The following is an 18,949-nucleotide window of genomic DNA, read 5'->3' on the forward strand; positions in this document are numbered from 1 at the left end:
ATGGGCCATTCTCGTGGCAATGAGGTGGCATTTTTGTGGTTTTGATTCACATTTTGTAATACCCTGTTGTGTCCTAGTAGTTTTAGGAGTCTTGTCTAAAAAAACATTGATGTTAGAAAAGATAGAAATACAATATAATTGTTTTTGTAGTATTTACAGAAATAAAGCCCTTAGACCACCTCAGCTAGTCTTCATTTTTAACATTATTCACTAATAATGCTTCAGCAGTGGTGTGTCTTCCAACTGGAAAAGTTATTATTCTTGCAGATAGATTTTTATAATCAAATGGTAAAATGCTCAGTAAAAAATGCTGGGTAAGTTGATACCAGAATATTTTCTGTATGCAAATACATAGAACAAAAGGTGGAAATATGGCAAAATGTACATTGTGAAGTTCCCCAAGGGCAATAGAATTGAATAGGTTGGGTTTTTTTTTGTTGTTGTTGTTCTAAATCGTATTTTTGGTACTTTCCAGTTATGTTTATAGGAAAGATCTATACTTAAAAAAATATTTAAGGGCCTCCCTGGTGGTGCAGTGGTTGGGACACAACCTATGAAGCTGTCTGCAGCCACTGCAGCGCGAGTTCAATCCCCAGCCAGGGAGCAGCACACCTCTCCTGGCTTGCCACTGCTCCCCTCAGCAGTGTGTTTTGATCAATCTGTCTGTTCTGTTCCCCACTCTGTCTCTGGTGAGTCCTCTCACCTCCACACCTCTGGTCTGTGCTCCAGTTCTTGTATGCATGAATAAATAAATCTTTAAAAAAGAAATATTTAAAAAGCCTTTGTAGAAAGATACTTTTACATATGATTTGAACTTGGGCTTCCATAGAATCTTCTTAGAGCTTAAGTTATTTTTTTATTAGGAATAAAGTATACCACCAAAATGATTCAGAACTTGGCTTTATTTTGTAGAGATTGTGCAACACAGGTTTGGTTTTGTTTGTTTGTTTGTTTCTAGTATTCTGAGAAATCTCTTTCTTTCTTGAAGACAACAAAAACATAGGTAGCCAAAGTAGGTCCTCTTGTTAACAATATGAGCATATTTTATTTCAGAGTAGAGTTGTAAGTTTAAATGGTACATTTTTGTCTTGTAGATGTCGTCTGCTGCTGAAAATGGGGATGCAGCACCTGGAAAACAAAACGAAGAGAAAACCTATAAAAAGGTGAGTCCTCTTTTTTAGGCTGAGAGAACACTCTTATGCTTTCAGTGTTAATATTGCCATAGGCTTTTTCTTCCCCCATAGCAGTCATATGTAAGTTACTGCCTTGGTATCCTATTAAGGTACAAATTACCATAAACTTAGTGCCTGTTAAACAACACAAAAGTTTTCTTAGGCTCTGTAGGCCCCAAGTCTGACATGACCTCAGTAAGCTAAGACCCAGGTGTCTATGGACTGTCTTCCTTTTTAGTGGATCTGAGAGGAAGAGCCCTTTTCTTTGTCTTTTTAGCTTCTCCAGGCTGCTTGCATTCCCTGTGTCAGGCTTCCCTTCCAGCTTCAAAGCCAGCAAAGGCCTGAGAGTCTTTCTCAGGCTGTATCACTCTGACACTTCAAAAGACCTGGTGATTTCAATGAGCCCTCATGGAAAATCCGGGATAATCCCTTTATTTTAAAGTCAGCTGATTAGCAACCTTAATTTCCTCTCCAACCTTAACTCTTTGTTGCCATGTCAGTGTAGTCATAGAACCTAAGGATTAGAACATGAACATCTTTGGGGGGCATTTCTCTGCCTCCCACAGTTATCATGATGTAATATATCGATATAAGGTAATTATCTGAAGACCCTATTTATTTCTGAGAAGAAGGTAGATATGCAGTATTCCACGTCCAATATGGGAATCCTTTAATTGACTCATAACTATCCAACCAAAATTTTAATTAAGCACTTTCTACCTTTGTATTTTTAAAAGGATTTTTAACATGAAGTATTCCTACTCCCTCGACTTTTACACAGATCTCTTTCCAGAATTTCCAGGGTATTTTACCTTACCACTCTTTTGATTGATAAATCTGTGGCTCCTGGCAACCAAACTAATGTTCAAAAACATTGTTGGACATTATATGTTCCCAAGTATCACTGCTCCAGATGCTTTTTAACATCAAAAAGTTGTTTATTTCAGATGCATGAACAGTTTTCAAAGATCATTAGACTCAACAAAATTCCTTCTAGTCTGCAAAATGTATTGGGCTCATTTACATTTTCCAATTTTGTTAACAGGCCTCAAAGTCATATTCAGTTCCATTCATACCCATCTGTAATACTTGTGCCAGCTGCTAGTGTTCAGTAACTTGTACACCCCATTAACCAAAAGAGTTGACCAATAATCAGTACTCTGCATATCCCCAAAGGCATAAGAATCAGTCCACTTTTTCACTATCCTTTCAAACTGCTTTGTTCTCTTCTCTGCATACCCTGGATTTAGATATTAAGTTAACAGATGAATTTTTGTTTGCTTTATTAATGAAAAACCATTGTTTTGTATCTTTGTTAATATTTTGACAATATAGGATTTCTTCCCTTTGGTGTGGTCATTGTAACTCTCCCACTTCAGAAGCCTACTCCTCCCTCATAGTACAAGGAATTTTTGGCAGGGACTGAATAAATCTGAAATCTCGAGGCCTTTTTTTTTTTAGACTTTCTGCAGCTCATTGACAGTTAGTGATCGTTTCTATGGCCCTTCACAATTGTACATTTCCTTTATGGTGAAAATTAGGGTTTTCTCAAACTGTATTAATTTCTCAGTCATTTATGTAACTTTGTAAATTTGTGGGTACAACTGCACCTCTCCAAATGTGCCCATGCTTCACTCATCCTCCTCCAAAACTCATTCATGCGAGGTGGCATCTCATTGTGGTTTTTTTTTTTTTAAGGTTTTTTTTTAATTTTTTTTATTTTTTAAGATTTGTTTATTTATTTATACAAGCACTGGGTACAGTCAGAAGCACGGGAGGGTGAGAGAATTCACCAGAGCCAGAGCAGGGAGCAGAGCAGGCAGACGGACCAAAGTACACTGCTGAGGGGAGCAGCGGGCGGCAGGAGAGGTCTGCGCGCCATGTGGGACCCTCCTCCAGGGGCCTGGGAGCAGCCGGGGATCGAACCAGCGCTGCAGAGGCTGCGGGCAGCTTCGCAACCCAGCGCTCAACCGCTGCGCCACCAGGGAGGCCCCATCTCATTGTGGTTTTGATTTGCATTTCCCTGATGATAAATGATGATGAGCACTTTTTCATGTGCCTGTTAGCTTTCTGTAAGTCTTGTGTGGAGAACTGTCTATTTAGCTCTTTCACTCATTTTTTTGATTGGGTTATTTGTTTTCTTTTTGTTGAGTTATATGAGTTCTCTATAGATCTTGAATATATCAGATCTATGATATACAAATATTTTCTCACACTCACTAGGATATCTTTTCATTGTAATTATTGTGTCTTTTACCATGCAGAAATTTTTTAGTTGATGTATTTGTGTCCCTTTTGTTTAATTTCGGTTTTTTTTCCTTTGTTGTTGGAACCCCCAAGATATTCCCGAAACCATTGTCATGGAGTGTTTGCTTATGTTTTCTTCTATGGTTTTACTTTATGGTTTCAGTCTTTAATCCATTTTCACATAAAGTCTTCAATCCATTTTGAATTAATTTTATGTATTGTGTTAGACAGTAGTCTAGTTTGATTCTTTAGCATGTGACTGTGCAATTTTCCCAACACTATTTGCCAAGGACTTTCTCCATTGTATGTTCTTGACTCCTATGTTACAGATTAATTGTCTATATATAAGTGTGGATTTATTTCTGGGCTCTCAGTAATAACCATTGATTCCTGTAATTATTTTTATCCCAGTACTATACTATTTTGATTACTATAGCTTTGTAGTATAGTTTGAAGTCTAGGTGTGTGATACCACCCTTCTTCATTTTGTCAGAATTGGTTTGTCTATTCAAGGTCTGTTGTGCTTCCATATGAATTTCAATAATGTTTTCTCTATTTCTTTGAACAATGCCATTGAATCCTTAATAGATATTGCACTGAATCTATATGTTGCTTTGGATAAGATGACCATTTTAACTGCTAATTCTTCTAGACCATGAGCAGAGAATCTTTTTCCATTTCATTGTTTTCTATTTTTTTAAAAACAATATCTTTTAGTTTTCTTTATATAGGTCTTTCACCTATTTCATAAGTTTATTCATTTTTTTCAAAAAAAGATTGATTTATTTATGCATAGAAGAACTGGGATGTAGAATGGAGATGTGGGGGTGGAGTGAGAGGATTTACCAGAGACAGAGTGGGGAACAGAACAGCGGATATACTGAAATACACTGCCAAGGGGAGCAGTGGGTGACACAGGAGTGGTCTGCCACTCCATACGTGGGTTAGCTCCCTGGCTAAGTATCGAACTCAGGCCACAGAGGTGACAGCACTGAGACTTAACCCCTGTGCAACCAGGGAGGCCCTGTAAGTTTATTCCTATAGATTTAATTCTTTTTGATGTGATTGTGGGATTGTTTTCTTGATGTCTTTCTCTTTTAACATTGTTTACATATAGGAATGCAGTCAATTTCTGTGTATCAATTTTGTATCCTGACACTTCACTATACTGATTTAGTGTTCTAATAGATTTTAGTAGAGTCTAGAATTTTCTTGGTATATTATCATATCTCTTGTCAATAGTGATAATATTACTTCCTTCCCAATTTGGATTCATTTTATATCTTTCTCTTGTCTAATGGTTCTAGTTGGAACTTCTAGTACTGTGTAGAATAGTAACAGTGTAACTAGACATACTTGTCCTGTAACTGCTCTTGAGGAAAAGTTTTCAATTTTTCACCATTGACTATGATGTTAGTTGTGAATTAGTCATATAGGACCTTTATTATGTTGAGGTATATTCTTTTTATATGCATTTTATTGAGTTTTTATCATAAATGGATGCTGAATCTCTTCAAATATCTTCTCTACATCTATTGATATGATTTTATGATTTTTATCTTTCATTTTGTTGATGTGGTAAATTGCATTGATTGATATGTTGAACCATCCTTGCTTCCCTTGAATAAATCTACTTGTTCATAATATATGACCCTTTTAATGTATTCTTGATTTTTTTACTTGAATTTTGCTGAGAATTTTTGCATATACATCAGGAATATTGGTCTGTAGTTTTCTTTTTGGTGACATTCTTGTCTGCTTTTGGTACCAGAGTTATGTTGACCTAATAAAAGGTATTTAGAAGCATTCCCTCTTTAATTTTTTGGAAAAGCTTGAGAAGGATAAGTATTAGGTTTTTTTTTTTCTTCTTATAGAAGATTCGGTGGAACTCATTGTGAAACCTGCTGGTCCTGGGTTTTTTATGGGTTTTTTTTTTGTGTGTGTGGTGAGAATTTTCGTACTGTTTCAATTTGTCTGTAATTGGTCTGTTTGGGTTTTTTGTTTCTTCCTAATTCAGTCTGAGAAGGTTATATCCTTCTAAGAACGGGTCCATTTCTTCCAGGTTATCCAATTTATATTGACTTATATTTATGTTGTTTCTCATGATCATCCTCTTTTGCCTGAGATATCTGTTGTAACTTATCTTCTTTTGTTTCTGTATTAGTAATGATTTTAAATTGACCACGTTTTAGATTTTAAAAGTTTTTGCCCCCCTTCCCTTTTGGGAGTAAGATAATTGAATATCAAAGCTTTATTTTATCTTAGCTTTTTCCTTTTGCCTCTGTCACTTTAATGAATAGCTAGTGAAAAATTTTGTCTCTAACCTCATGAGCCATCTGATATGACCACATCACCAGGGCATGGAATTAATAGGACATGTTTCTTTTTCCATTTTCAGTAGGAGAATATGCCCTATTCTTGGTGTATCTTTTCTTCTGACTTTCGTATTCAGTCAAATCTAGAAATATAAACAAGCGTTTCACCATCCTAAGTGATGATGGGTTTGGTAAAGAATAGGATGAAGATGCAAAAACTTAGAAGTATCATACTATGTTTCATAAAATTTGTGTGCATCTGGCCAAGACAACAATATACTACTCTGATTTTCAGAACCAAGTAGAAAACCAAATCCTATCTCATTTACAAAGCAAGACTCCTTGAGAATTTAGTCAGAATGAAGCCCACATAGAGATGGCCATGATGTCAGCCTGTCATCACTTAGGATCAGTTCCAGGAAGCTTTCTCAATCAGCATCAAGATGCACTGTGTTTCTTGACAGAGTTCCAACTGCAGAAGCTCTTTAGTGATACAAATGATAAAGAATGTTACATGCCATCTTGGAGTTAACTAAGTGTGCCCACCTAAAAATTTAGTAACGTAAGCTTTCAATAACATAGGTATGATACTATGATCTCTCCTAAAAGGATATTTGATGCTGCTATGTTATGAAGTTTTTAAAAGCTAAAAATTCTAAGAGAAATAAGAGAACTGTAAGAAACTTAAGAGGACTAAAGCCTAAAAAGTACTGACGGTCTCTATTTTTTTTTAGTGTGTGGTAGCATCGGTTTTTTTTTTTTTTACCTGTGCCTAAGGCCTGTGCTTTTACTCTGGTTAATAAAAGGGTCTGTGGGGCTGCCATGGTCAGACAGAACCCCCATCCCTCCCCTCAACTTGCACAGTATTGAAAGAGGCCCTTGTTTGTTCTCTTTGCAAATAGGGAAAGATATGTTTGCATAAATTCAGTTCTGGAAGGTGTCTGCTGCTAGCAATAGACAGGTCGATGAGCACCAGGACAAGTGTGGCCTAGCACTAAGTTTTCATATGTAGGTCCTGTAAAGTGGGAGTTCTTGATAAATTATAGGTGTAAGAGATTTAAATTAGGTATAAAAAAGACTATTGTAGAGCAAGAGAAAATGTAATCAAGTACGATGGACTTTAATATTAGAGTAATTTATCCCATCAGTGTTTCAAAGGAATAAGGTCACATAAACATCTCAATAGATGCCTTAAAATTGTGTGATAAAAGCCAATAGCCATTCCTGATATTGAAAACCCCTCTAATATATGGAAACTGTAATATATGGAGGTATTCTTTTTTTTTAATAATAAATTTTATTGTTATATTCCCCATACAATTGCAGCCCCCCCATTCTGACCCCAATCCCTCCCCTCCCGCCCCCGCCCCCCTAAAAGTGTCTCTGGTTCATAGTTTTTTGTTGATTTTGATTTTCACTTTCTTATAGTTATTCCTTTTCCTGGTCCCTTATTTAAGTTTTCTAGATTCCTGCTATGAGTGAGACCATCCGGTATTTTTCTTTTTCTTTTTGGCTTATTTCGCTGAGCATGATCCCTTCCAGCGCCATCCATGTTGCTGCAAATTGCATGTGTTTATCTTTTTTGAATGCTGAGTAATATTCCATGGTATATATGGACCACATCTTCTTGATCCAGTCATCTATTTTTGGGCATTTGGGTTGTTTCCAAAGCTTAGCTATTGTAAACAGTGCTGCTATAAACATATGGGTGCAGGTGTTCTTTGGAATTGATGTTTCTGTGTCCTTTGGGTAAATACCTAGGAGTGGAATTGCTGGATCATATGGAAGCTCTATGTTTAGTAGGTCCAGAAATCTCCACACAGCTTTCCACAGTGGTTGGACCAGTTTGCACTCCCACCAACAGTGTAGAAGAGTTCCTTTTTCTCCACACCCTCGCCAGCATTTGTTGTTGCTAGTTTTTTTAATATGTGCCATTCTCACTGGTGTAAGATGGTATCTCATGGTAGTTTTGATTTGCATTTCCCTGATGACAAGTGATGTTGAACATTTTTTCATATGCCTGTTGGCCATTTGCATTTCCTCTTCAGAGAAGTTTCTTTTTAGCTCTTCTGCCCATTTTTTGACTGGATTATTTTCTTTGTTGTTGTTGAGTCTCAACAGCTCTTTGCAGATTTTTGTGATCAGTCCTTTATCATTAGTGTTGGGTGCAAAAATGTTCTCCCAGTTGGTGGGGTTTCTCTTTGTTTTTGTTATTGTCTCTTTTGCTGTGCAGAAGCTCTTTAATTTGATGTAGTCCCAGCTGTTTATCTTTGCCTTCACTATCACTGCTTTGGGTGATGTGTTTGTAAAGATGTCTTTGATATGCAAATCACGTAGTGTTTCGCCTATATTTGCTTCTATATATTTTATGGTTTCAGGTCTTATGTCTAGTTCTTTAATCCATTTTGAGTTGATTTTTGTGTATGGTGTGAGGTAGTGGTCAAGCTTCATTCTTTTGCATGTAGTGACCCAGTTTTCCCAGCACCATTTATTGAACAAACTTTCTTTGCTCCCATGCATAGTCTTTGCTCCTTTGTCAAAGATTAGTTGAGCATAAATCTGTGGGTTTATTTCTGGATTTTCTATTCGATTCCATTGGTCTGTATGTCTGTTCTTGTTCCAATACCATGCAGTTTTGATGATTATGGCTTTGTAGTATAGTTTGAAGTCTGGGAGTCTGATGCCTCCATTCCCTTCTTTTTTTTTCAGGAGAGCTTTGGCTATTCGGGGTTTTTTGTGATTCCATATGAATTTCATCAATAATTGTTCTATTTCTTTGAAGAATGACATTGAAATTTTGATTGGAATAGCATTGAATCTGTATATTGCTTTTGGAAGGATGGCCATTTTAATAATGTTTATTCTTCCAATCCACGAGCAGGGGATGTCTCTCCATTTCTTTGTGTCTTCTTCTATTTCTTTTAACAGTGTTTTATAGTTTTCTTTGTATAGGTCCTTTACCTCTTTTGTTAGATTTATTCCCAAATATTTGATTTTTTTGTTTCAATAAAAAAAGGGATGGTTTTTTTGATTTCTTCTTCTTCAGATTTATTGTTTGTGTATAGGAAGGCTACTGACTTTTGCGTGTTGATTTTGTATCCTGCCACTTTACTGAACTGATTGATGAGTTGAATTAGCTTTTCTGTGGAGTTTTTGGGGTTCTCTATGTATAATATCATATCGTCTGCAAATAGTGATAGTTTGACTTCTTCTTTTCCTATTTGGATTCCTTGGATGTCTTTCTCTTGTCTTATTGCCCTGGCTAGGACTTCCAGTATTATATTGAAAAGCAGTGGTGAGAGTGGACATCCTTGTCTTGTTCCAGATCTTAATGGAATTGCTTTCAGCTTTTCACTATTGAGAATAATACTGGCTGTTGGCTTGTCATAGATGGCCTTTATGATGTTGAGGTATGTTCCTTGTATCCCAAGAATTTCAAGGGCTTTCATCATGAGTGGGTGTTGCACTTTGTCGAAAGCTTTCTCAGCATCTATTGATATTATCATATGGTTTTTATATTTCTTTTTGTTGATGTGTTGGATAACGTTGATTGATTTTCGGATGTTAAACCATCCTTGTGCCCCTGGAATGAATCCTACTTGGTCGTGGTGAATTATCTTATGGATACATTGTTGGATTCTGATGGCTAAAATTTTATTTTTTTTTTTTTTATAACTTTTATTGTTATATTCCCCATACAATTGCAGCCCCCCATTCTGACCCCAAACCCTCCCCTCCCGCCCCCCTAAAAGTGTCTCTGGTTCATAGTTTTTTGTTGATTTTGATTTTCACTTTCTTATAGTTATTCATTTTCCTGGTCCCTTATTTAAGTTTTCTAGATTCCTGCTATGAGTGAGACCATCCGGTATTTTTCTTTTTCTTTTTGGCTTATTTCGCTGAGCATGATCCCTTCCAGCGCCATCCATGTTGCAGCAAATTGCATGTGTTTATCTTTTTTGAATGCGGAGTAATATTCCATGGTATATATGTACCACATCTTCTTGATCCAGTCATCTATTTTTGGGCATTTGGGTTGTTTCCAAAGCTTAGCTATTGTAAACAGTGCTGCTATAAACATAGGGGTGCAGGTGCTCTTTGGAATTGATGTTTCTGTGTCCTTTGGGTAAATACCTAGGAGTGGAATTGCTGGGTCATATGGAAGCTCTATGTTTAGTAGGTCCAGAAATCTCCACACAGCTTTCCACAGTGGTTGGACCAGTTTGCACTCCCACCAACAGTGCAGAAGAGTTCCTTTTTCTCCACACCCTCGCCAACATTTGTTATTGCTAGTTTTTTTAATATGTGCCATTCTCACTGGTGTAAGATGGTATCTCATGGTAGTTTTGATTTGCATTTCCCTGATGACAAGTGATGTTGAACATTTTTTCATATGCCTGTTGGCCATTTGCATTTCCTCTTCAGAGAAGTTTCTTTTAAGCTCTTCTGCCCATTTTTTGACTGGATTATTTTCTTTGTTGTTGTTGAGACTCATCAGCTCTTTGCAGATTTTTGTGATCAGTCCTTTATCATTAGTGTTGGGTGCAAAAATGTTCTCCCAGTTGGTGGGGTTTCTCTTTGTTTTTGTTATTGTCTCTTTTGCTGTGCAAAAGCTCTTTAATTTGATGTAGTCCCAGCTGTTTATCTTTGCCTTCACTATCACTGCTTTGGGTGATGTGTCTGTAAAGATGTCTTTGATGTGCAAATCACGTAGTGTTTCGCCTATATTTCCTTCTATATATTTTATGGTTTCAGGTCTTATGTCTAGTTCTTTAATCCATTTTGAGTTGATTTTTGTGTATGGTGTGAGGTGGTGGTCAAGCTTCATTCTTTTGCATGTAGCGACCCAGTTTTCCCAGCACCATTTATTGAACAAACTTTCTTTGCTCCAATGCATAGTCTTTGCTCCTTTGTCAAAGATTAGTTGACCATAAACCTGTGGGTTTATTTCTGGATTTTCTATTCGATTCCATTGGTCTGTATGTCTGTTCTTGTTCCAATACCATGCGGTTTTGATGATTATGGCTTTGTAGTATAGTTTGAAGTCTGGGAGTCTGATGCCTCCATTCCCTTCTTTTTTTTTCAGGAGAGCTTTGGCTATTCGGGGTTTTTTGTGATTCCATATGAATTTCATCAATAATTGTTCTATTTCTTTGAAGAATGACATTGAAATTTTGATTGGAATAGCATTGAATCTGTATATTGCTTTTGGAAGGATGGCCATTTTAATAATGTTTATTCTTCCAATCCACGAGCAGGGGATGTCTCTCCATTTCTTTGTGTCTTCTTCTATTTCTTTTAACAGTGTTTTATAGTTTTCTTTGTATAGGTCCTTTACCTCTTTTGTTAGATTTATTCCCAAATATTTGATTTTTTTGTTTCAATAAAAAAAGGGATGGTTTTTTTGATTTCTTCTTCTTCAGATTTATTGTTTGTGTATAGGAAGGCTACTGACTTTTGCGTGTTGATTTTGTATCCTGCCACTTTACTGAACTGATTGATGAGTTGAATTAGCTTTTCTGTGGAGTTTTTGGGGTTCTCTATGTATAATATCATATCGTCTGCAAATAGTGATAGTTTGACTTCTTCTTTTCCTATTTGGATTCCTTGGATGTCTTTCTCTTGTCTTATTGCCCTGGCTAGGACTTCCAGTATTATATTGAAAAGCAGTGGTGAGAGTGGACATCCTTGTCTTGTTCCAGATCTTAATGGAATTGCTTTCAGCTTTTCACTATTGAGAATAATACTGGCTGTTGGCTTGTCATAGATGGCCTTTATGATGTTGAGGTATGTTCCTTGTATCCCAAGAATTTCAAGGGCTTTCATCATGAGTGGGTGTTGCACTTTGTCGAAAGCTTTCTCAGCATCTATTGATATTATCATATGGTTTTTATATTTCTTTTTGTTGATGTGTTGGATAACGTTGATTGATTTTCGGATGTTAAACCATCCTTGTGCCCCTGGAATGAATCCTACTTGGTCGTGGTGAATTATCTTATGGATACATTGTTGGATTCTGATGGCTAAAATTTTATTGAGGATTTTTGCATCAGTGTTCATTAGGGAGATTGGCCTGTAGTTTTCCTTTTTTGTGTTGTCCTTGTTCAGTTTTGGTATTAGTGTAATGTTGGCTTCATAGAACGTGTTTGGTATTGTCCCTTCCTTCTCAATTTTTTGGAAGAGTTTGTGAAGGATAGGCACTAATTCTTCTCTGAATGTTTGGTAGAATTCATTTGTAAATCCATCAGGTCCTGGGCTTTTGTTTTTGGGGAGGTTTTTGATTACCATTTCAATTTCGCTAATTGTAATTGGTCTGTTTAGGTGTTCTATTTCTTCTTTATCTAGCTTTGGGTGATTGTAGAGTTGTAGGAATTTGTCCATCTCCTCTAGATTGTTAAACTTGTTTCCATATAACTGTTCATAGTAGTTACTGATTATTCTTTTGATTTCTGCTGTGTCCGTTGTGATTTCTCCTCTTTCATTGATGATCCTGTTTATTTGTGCTTTCTCCCTTTTTTCCTTTGTGAGCCTGGCTAGGGGTTTGTCTATTTTATTGATTTTTTCAAAGAACCAGCTCTTGGTTTCATTGATCTTTTGGATTGTTTTTTTAGTTTCAATTTCATTTATTTCTGCTTTGGTTTTTATTATTTCTTTTCTTCTACTGGTTTTGGGGTTTTTTTGTTGTTCTTTTTCTACATCTTTGAGCTTCGAGATTAGGTTGTTTCTTTGAGTACTTTCTTGTTTCTTGATGTGAGCTTCTATTGCTATATATTTTCCTCTTATTACAGCTTTTGCTGCATCCCATACATTTAGGATATTGGTGTCCTCCTTGTCGTTCAATTCAAAAAATTTTTTAATTTCTTCTTTGATCTCCTCATTAGTCCAGTGGTCTTCCAGTAGTGTGGTTTTTAATCTCCATGAGGTAGGAAAGTTCCTTGCCTTCTTTTTATGGTTTATTTCTAGTTTGATGCCTTCATGGTCAGAAAAGATGGTTGATATGATTTCAGTCTTGGTGTATCTGTTGATGTTTGTCTTGTGCCCCAGTATGTGATCGATCCTGGAGAATGATCCGTGTGCGCTTGAGAAAAATGTGTACTCCGTTTTTTTGGGGTTTAGTGTTCTATAGATGTCTGTTAAGCCCAATTGCTCTAGGTCCTTATTTAGAGCTTTGGTTTCTTTACTTATTTTTTGTCTTGTTGATCTATCCATTGTTGATAGTGGTGTGTTGAAGTCTCCCACTACGTATGTGTTTTCTCTGATGTCTGTTTTCAGAGAGGACAACAGTTGTCTGATATATTTTGGTGCTCCTTCGTTTGGTGCGTATATGTTAATGAGTGTTATTTCTTCTTGAAGTATTGTCCCCTTGATCATAATGTAGTGACCATTGGGGTCTCTTTTTATCTTTTTGAGTTTGAAATCTGTTTTATCTGATATAAGTATAGCTGTTCCTGCTTTCTTTTTTGGTCCATTTGCTTGTAGGATTGTTTTCCATCCTTTAACTTTGAGCCTATTTTTATCTTTTGTAGCTAAATATGTTTCCTGGAGACAGCAAAAGGTTGGGTTTTGTTTCTTAATCCAGGCTGCAACTCTGTGTCTTTTTATTGAAGAGTTTAGTCCATTTACATTTAGAGTTAATATTGATATGTTAACATCTGTATTTGCCATTGTGTTTGTCTTTCCTTTGATTTTGTTTATTTATTCTTTAAATAACTTTTTTTTTTTTTGGCCTTCTTTCATTGTTATTCGTCCCTCTGAGGTTCTGGCTTTAGGACTCCTTGTAGTATTTTTTGGAGTGGGGGTTTAGTTGCAATGAAATTCCGGAGTTTCTGTTTGTCTGGGAAGGTCCATATTCTTTCTTCAAAGAGGAAGGAGAGCTTTGCGGAATAGAGTATTCTTGGTTGGCATCTGTTTTCTTGGAGTCTGTTGACTATGTCCCTCCACTCTCTCCTTGCCCGTAGTGTTTCTTCGGAGAAGTCTGATGTCAGCCTGATTGGCTTTCCTTTGAATGTTATCTGTTTCTTCCCTCTTGCCAGCTTCATTATTTTTTCCTTGTCCTGGATTCTTGGGAGCTTTACTATTATGTGTCTTGCTGTATTTTTTCTTTCGTCGTGGAAGTTTGGTGTTCTTCTTGCTTCTTGTATATCAATTTTCAGCTCCTTCTTCACATTTGGGAAGTTCTCTTCAATTATCTCTTTGAATATTTTCTCTGTTCCTACTTCTCTCTCCTCTCCTTCTGGTATTCCTATAACTCTTATATTTCCTTTCCTCATGGAGTCAGATAGTTCCCGAAGTCTTTCTTCATTCTTTTTCCTTCGTACTTCTCTTTCCTTTTCTGTTTTGGTTCTTTTTATTTCTGTGTCTTCAAGAGCACTTATTCGTTCTTCCATTTCATCAATTCTGCTTTCATTGCTTTTCCCAGAATTCTTTAGTTCTTCCACTAATTCTTTGATCTCCTGCATTTCTTTTACTTCCCTCTTTAGGGACTCAATTTCATTCTTCTGATCGTTGATTATTTTTCCCTTATCATTGTTTTTCTTTATGACTTCTGTCAGTTTTTTAATCACGGCAATTTTAAATTCTCTTTCTGGAAGGCTCAGAAGTTCTTCCAAGTTACTGTCGTTGCAATCTGGGGGCTGGTTTTCTTTTTGTGGTGTGCTTTTTCTCTGGAGAGTTGCTAGGTTGCGTGTGGTTCTTCTCCTCCCTACTGTCTGTTTTCTAATTTGCCGTATGCGTTGGGACACTGTAGTTGGGACTGGCCGGCATCTTGGGTGAGCTTCTCTGCTCCCCTCTGGTTCCTCCAGGAGTCATCAGCAGCCTGAGCTGTGTGCGCGTCTCCCGGGGTATTTGTTCTTCTCTAATGGCGCCCGGAGCCATTCGCTCACCGCCGCGGCGAATCCTGCAGGGTTCGCCTCAGCTCCCGTTCACGGGGTGTGGTGGCTGCAATAGTTCCTTTCCACTCACAGTCCCGCTTGCTGCGTCGTTTGTTCTTGTTGGCCGTTTTGGTTTGTTGTTTCCCTCCTCTCTGCCGGTCGGAGAGTGCCGCCTCTGTGGGCGGGGGAGGGGAGCAGGGTTCTGCGCTTCCCTCCCTTCTGGTCCTCTTTTATGGCCACTTTCTTCTTCGGGTAGTTTGCTGGAGTCACCCGTTTATCTTCCGTGTCCCAGTTCTCACTGGGACCTGCCGCTTTTCCTCCCTATTAACTTTTTTTAATGGGAGATCTTACTCGCAGCGTCTCCTCGCCGCCATGTTGCTCTGCCCCCCCAGCATCGGTTTATTTTTTATGACCTCTATTTTTAAAAGGAGAGAGGAAGGAGCCTCTTTGAGAAGTGTTGTTTTATATACAGGCAACAGCTCAGCTGAACTATTTCATTTAATTCTTCTGTGCTGTGTTCCCTAGTCACTTGTTTTCTACTAGTCTGATGCGTGAGTTGATCCAGTGTAGCTTAGTGGTTTTTGCCCATGACTTTAATGAAAATATAAAAGATGTGCTTTGCATGCGGATGTGCAAGTGACAGAAATCTGGGAATGATAACAAAGACTAGATGAGTGTTATCAAAGCCACTATTTTATGAATTATTGTCCCTTTTAATTTAAACTTAAATTTCTGCGCCAGTCCTGAAGCACTGAATATGGCATATGCATCTTTTTAATAAGGAGCTTTGATGACCTGTTGGGCTTTTGCCTATGACTAAAGTCAGACAGTGGACTCCAGATGAAGTACCCCTTGGGCTACTGTGCGAGATGTGAGAAGGATATCAAGTGGGGGAGGCAAGCCATGAAAACAGTGTTGAACACCATAGTCTATACTGAAGTTCAGAAGAGGAGAAATCTTACAGGTTGGTGTTAACAAGCAGGCTTGTGCTTTCTGTGTCCAGACCCAGATTCGTTGGGTGGCTGCCAGCCACACTCAGCATCACGAGAGCCATGATCTCCACGTGTATTTTAGGGAACCTTCACTGTTCATGGAACAATGTTACAGTCTCTGGATCTCAATTGTTTATACATGCTTACTTAGCTGGCTGCTTTCTGCTCTTCTAGTTGACCTTTTCCGTAATCCATTATTAGTTCTTGACAAACCCACAAAGAATAGCTAAAATCAGTTGGTGAGGTTACCATCTCAGCTAATGGCTAAAATAGGAATTGTGTTTTAAAACAAACATGTTACCCATTAAGACAGGCATTAAGAGCTGCTTGGCTATGTTTACAGAGTATAATATTTCCATTGTCAGTGCATTTATTGAATGTTTTCTGCAAGAGTAATAAATGCAAAAGCCTACAGGTAGGTAGCAAGGGAGTAGAATAACTGGAGGAAAGTGGTAAACAAGCGAGGACATGCCTTTTTTTTTAAGGGGGCAATTAGCACTCAGCTCCAGCTAATAGAACTATATCTGAGTGCTCAGCCACGTTTACCAGATTCATTGGTTTTAAAAAAACAAAAATTTGGATTCTGATGCAAAATCTCCCAATGTTTAAAGATTGGCAGCTGATCCAACATTTTTAATACACTCTGTACAAAACACACACACTATAGCCCCTATGTCCGTACAATTTTTTTAAGAGGAAAAAATATAGGACCAGGTGAAAAATTAAATAACAACCCAAATTGGTTTTAAGTGCCAAGACAAGTGGCATTTCTCATAATACTCTAGCAAGTCCTGACGAGCCCAAAGCTCATTACAGTCTTCTGGGGCAAGTCCTTTTCTTAGACTTGTTCATTAACAGAGCATCTCGCTGAAATGAAAATTTTATACATGTCTCATTAATGTGTCAGGACAGAACATCCCACTTCTTATCCAACTGTGACTTGATTTACCTACTCATTTATCTCCATGATGGGGAATCTGATGGGCACGGGACAGAATCATGGATGAAAGCAAATTACTGGAGTGACAGGAGAGCCTGGTCAAGGCACGGGTGAGGGGAAGTGGCAGGCAGTTTTGGAAGCGTGGGCTGGTACGAAGGGACAGTTTATCTTGACTGCTGCTTTGATGAATTATATTCTATGCTGGAGGCCAGCACGGTCCATTAGACCTTTCTGCAATGATGGAAATGTTCTATAATCTGCATTAATGCTATAGCTACAAACTATGTGTGCTCCTGAGCATTTAAAATGTGTGGGTCTGAGAAATAAATTTTTAAATTTGGTTTTAGTTTAATTATTTAAATAAGCATCTAAGACTAAGCTACTAACATGTTCAGCAGTACAGTTCTCGACAGGGAGGTGCCATGACATTGATCTGGAGATGAGTGACATGATGAAATGACAGTAGGGATCATAATGAAGATTGACCCAAAAGTTTTCAGTCATAGTAACTACCAGAAATTTTCAGCCACTGATGCAACTAGAGATGTTTGAGGAATAGTGTTTTTTCTTCTTATTTTAAACAAGGTAAGAAAATCAAGAGAAGCAAAAAGCAGGACATCATTTCACTAGAAGAATGATTTAAATTCTGGTAAAATATCGATGCTAGAGATATGAGTTTTCACTATTTTATTTTTTTTTTTTAAACATTTGTTTATTTATTTATACAAGCACTGGGTACAGTCAGAAGCGTGGGAGGGTGAGAGAATTCACCAGAGCCAGAGCGGGAAACAGAACAGGCAGAAGGACCGAAGTACACTGCTGAGGGGAGCAGCAGGCAGCAGGAGAGGTCTGCGCACCATGCGGGACCCTGCTCCAGTGGCTGGGGAGCAGCCGTGGATCGAACCCATGCTGCAGAGGCTGCGGGCAGCTTCGCAACCCAGCACTCAACCGCTGCACCACCGGGGAGGCCCATTATTTTTTAAAATATTAATTTTATTTATGCATACAGGAGCAGGGGTGTAGGCCAGAGGTGTGCGGGAGTGAGAGGATTCACCAGAGTCAGAGTGGGGAACAGAATAGGCAGATCCACTGAAATACACTGCTGAGGGGAGCAGTGGGTGAAACAGGAGAGGTGTGCTGTGCCATGTGGGTCACCTCCCTGGCTGGAGATCCAACTTATGCTGCAGTGGCTATGATAGCTTCATAGTGCTGGTACTAACCCCTTGCGCCACCAGGGAGGCCCAGTTTTCGGTATTTTGTATGTAAAGAAATTATTCAATCACCCCATCCTTCCAAAACAAACAAATGTCACTGTGGTTCATGCATTTATTCCAGGTCATCTTGCAGTTTTTTGTAGGGAGATGCTCGAAATCTCCAGTCTTCTGATGTCCCAATTTTTTGATTGTCCATCAAAATTGATTGGTGTTTTCCAACCACCTGGGTAAGAGAGTGGCACAGGAAATTTCTACTGCTACCATTTGCTTTTCTTCTTCCTTCACCTCTCAGTTCAAAGGTCATCATTCCAGACCTCTCTTAATCTCCCTCCACCATGTTCCTGCTTCATTTCCATACTGGGAGATTCTGGTTTTCCTGACAACTTCAGGCTCCATGGCTGTGGCAGTCATCTGTCTTTGTCACCAATACCCCACCTGCAGGTGCCCTGAACCTCTTTAACAGATTTTCACTGCTAGGCACTCTTGATGACATCCCTCAGAATATTCTAGAGGGAAACTAACCAAATTGGAGCACTGACAGGGCCTTTGACCCAAGTTCTCCAGTTCTTTTTTCTTCTTCTTTCACTTTTGTTTTAATTTAAGTCCTCCCTCATCCATTATTTATTTTCAGTGTCTCAGCCAGTTTCCTCATCAGTGGAGACAGACATTTACAAGGTGGGAGGGAATAATGCCAGCCCCTTACCACATTACAAGGAAAGATTTTTTTATGACTTTTTAAACATCAGTGAAATGATGAATCAGAGATATTTTGATATAAGAGGAAACATTTGTTTATATACAAGCTCTTTTATTAAATATCAGGAAGGTATACAGGCAACTGGTAACATTGGCTGCCTCTGGGGAGAACCAGCATGATGGTTAAGTTGGGGGGAGCTTGTCTCTATGTCTCTGAATTTTTAATTTTGAACCACATCAGAATACATCCCATTCAAAAATTAGCATTTTAGCAAGGGGTGGGGTGGGCTGTGGGACCAGTATGTGTTCCATGCCCCAACCACTCTTCCTTTCCTTCAAAATCTGGAAAGCCACCCCTTTCATAAAACAAGACACCTGCTCTCTGCCCTGGTAGGCATACGCCCTGCAGCTTAACAGTCATCTCTGCCTTTACAACACTACAGCAGTTGTCATGAATAACAACTACATTGGTCTCTAGGAAGAGTGATCCTTTGGCATTCCAAGCT

General features: G+C 38.2%; 1 protein-coding gene across 1 annotated transcript in view; it reads left to right on the top strand.

The window, feature by feature from the left end:
- Positions 1 to 1,094: 1,094 nt before the first annotated feature.
- PIP5K1B (phosphatidylinositol-4-phosphate 5-kinase type 1 beta) overlaps positions 1,095 to 18,949 on the top strand; it is a gene marked incomplete at both ends in the record, with an annotated part of 172,474 nt that continues 154,619 nt past the window's right edge. The window contains one exon of the mRNA XM_084237780.1: positions 1,095 to 1,163. Coding sequence (XP_084093906.1) covers positions 1,095 to 1,163 — 69 coding nt within the window. The remainder of the gene's footprint in view (positions 1,164 to 18,949) is intronic.

The sequence above is a fragment of the Talpa europaea genome (assembly GCF_964194135.1).
Source record: "Talpa europaea genome assembly, chromosome: 7".
In the NCBI taxonomy this organism is placed as follows: Eukaryota; Metazoa; Chordata; class Mammalia; order Eulipotyphla; family Talpidae; genus Talpa; species Talpa europaea.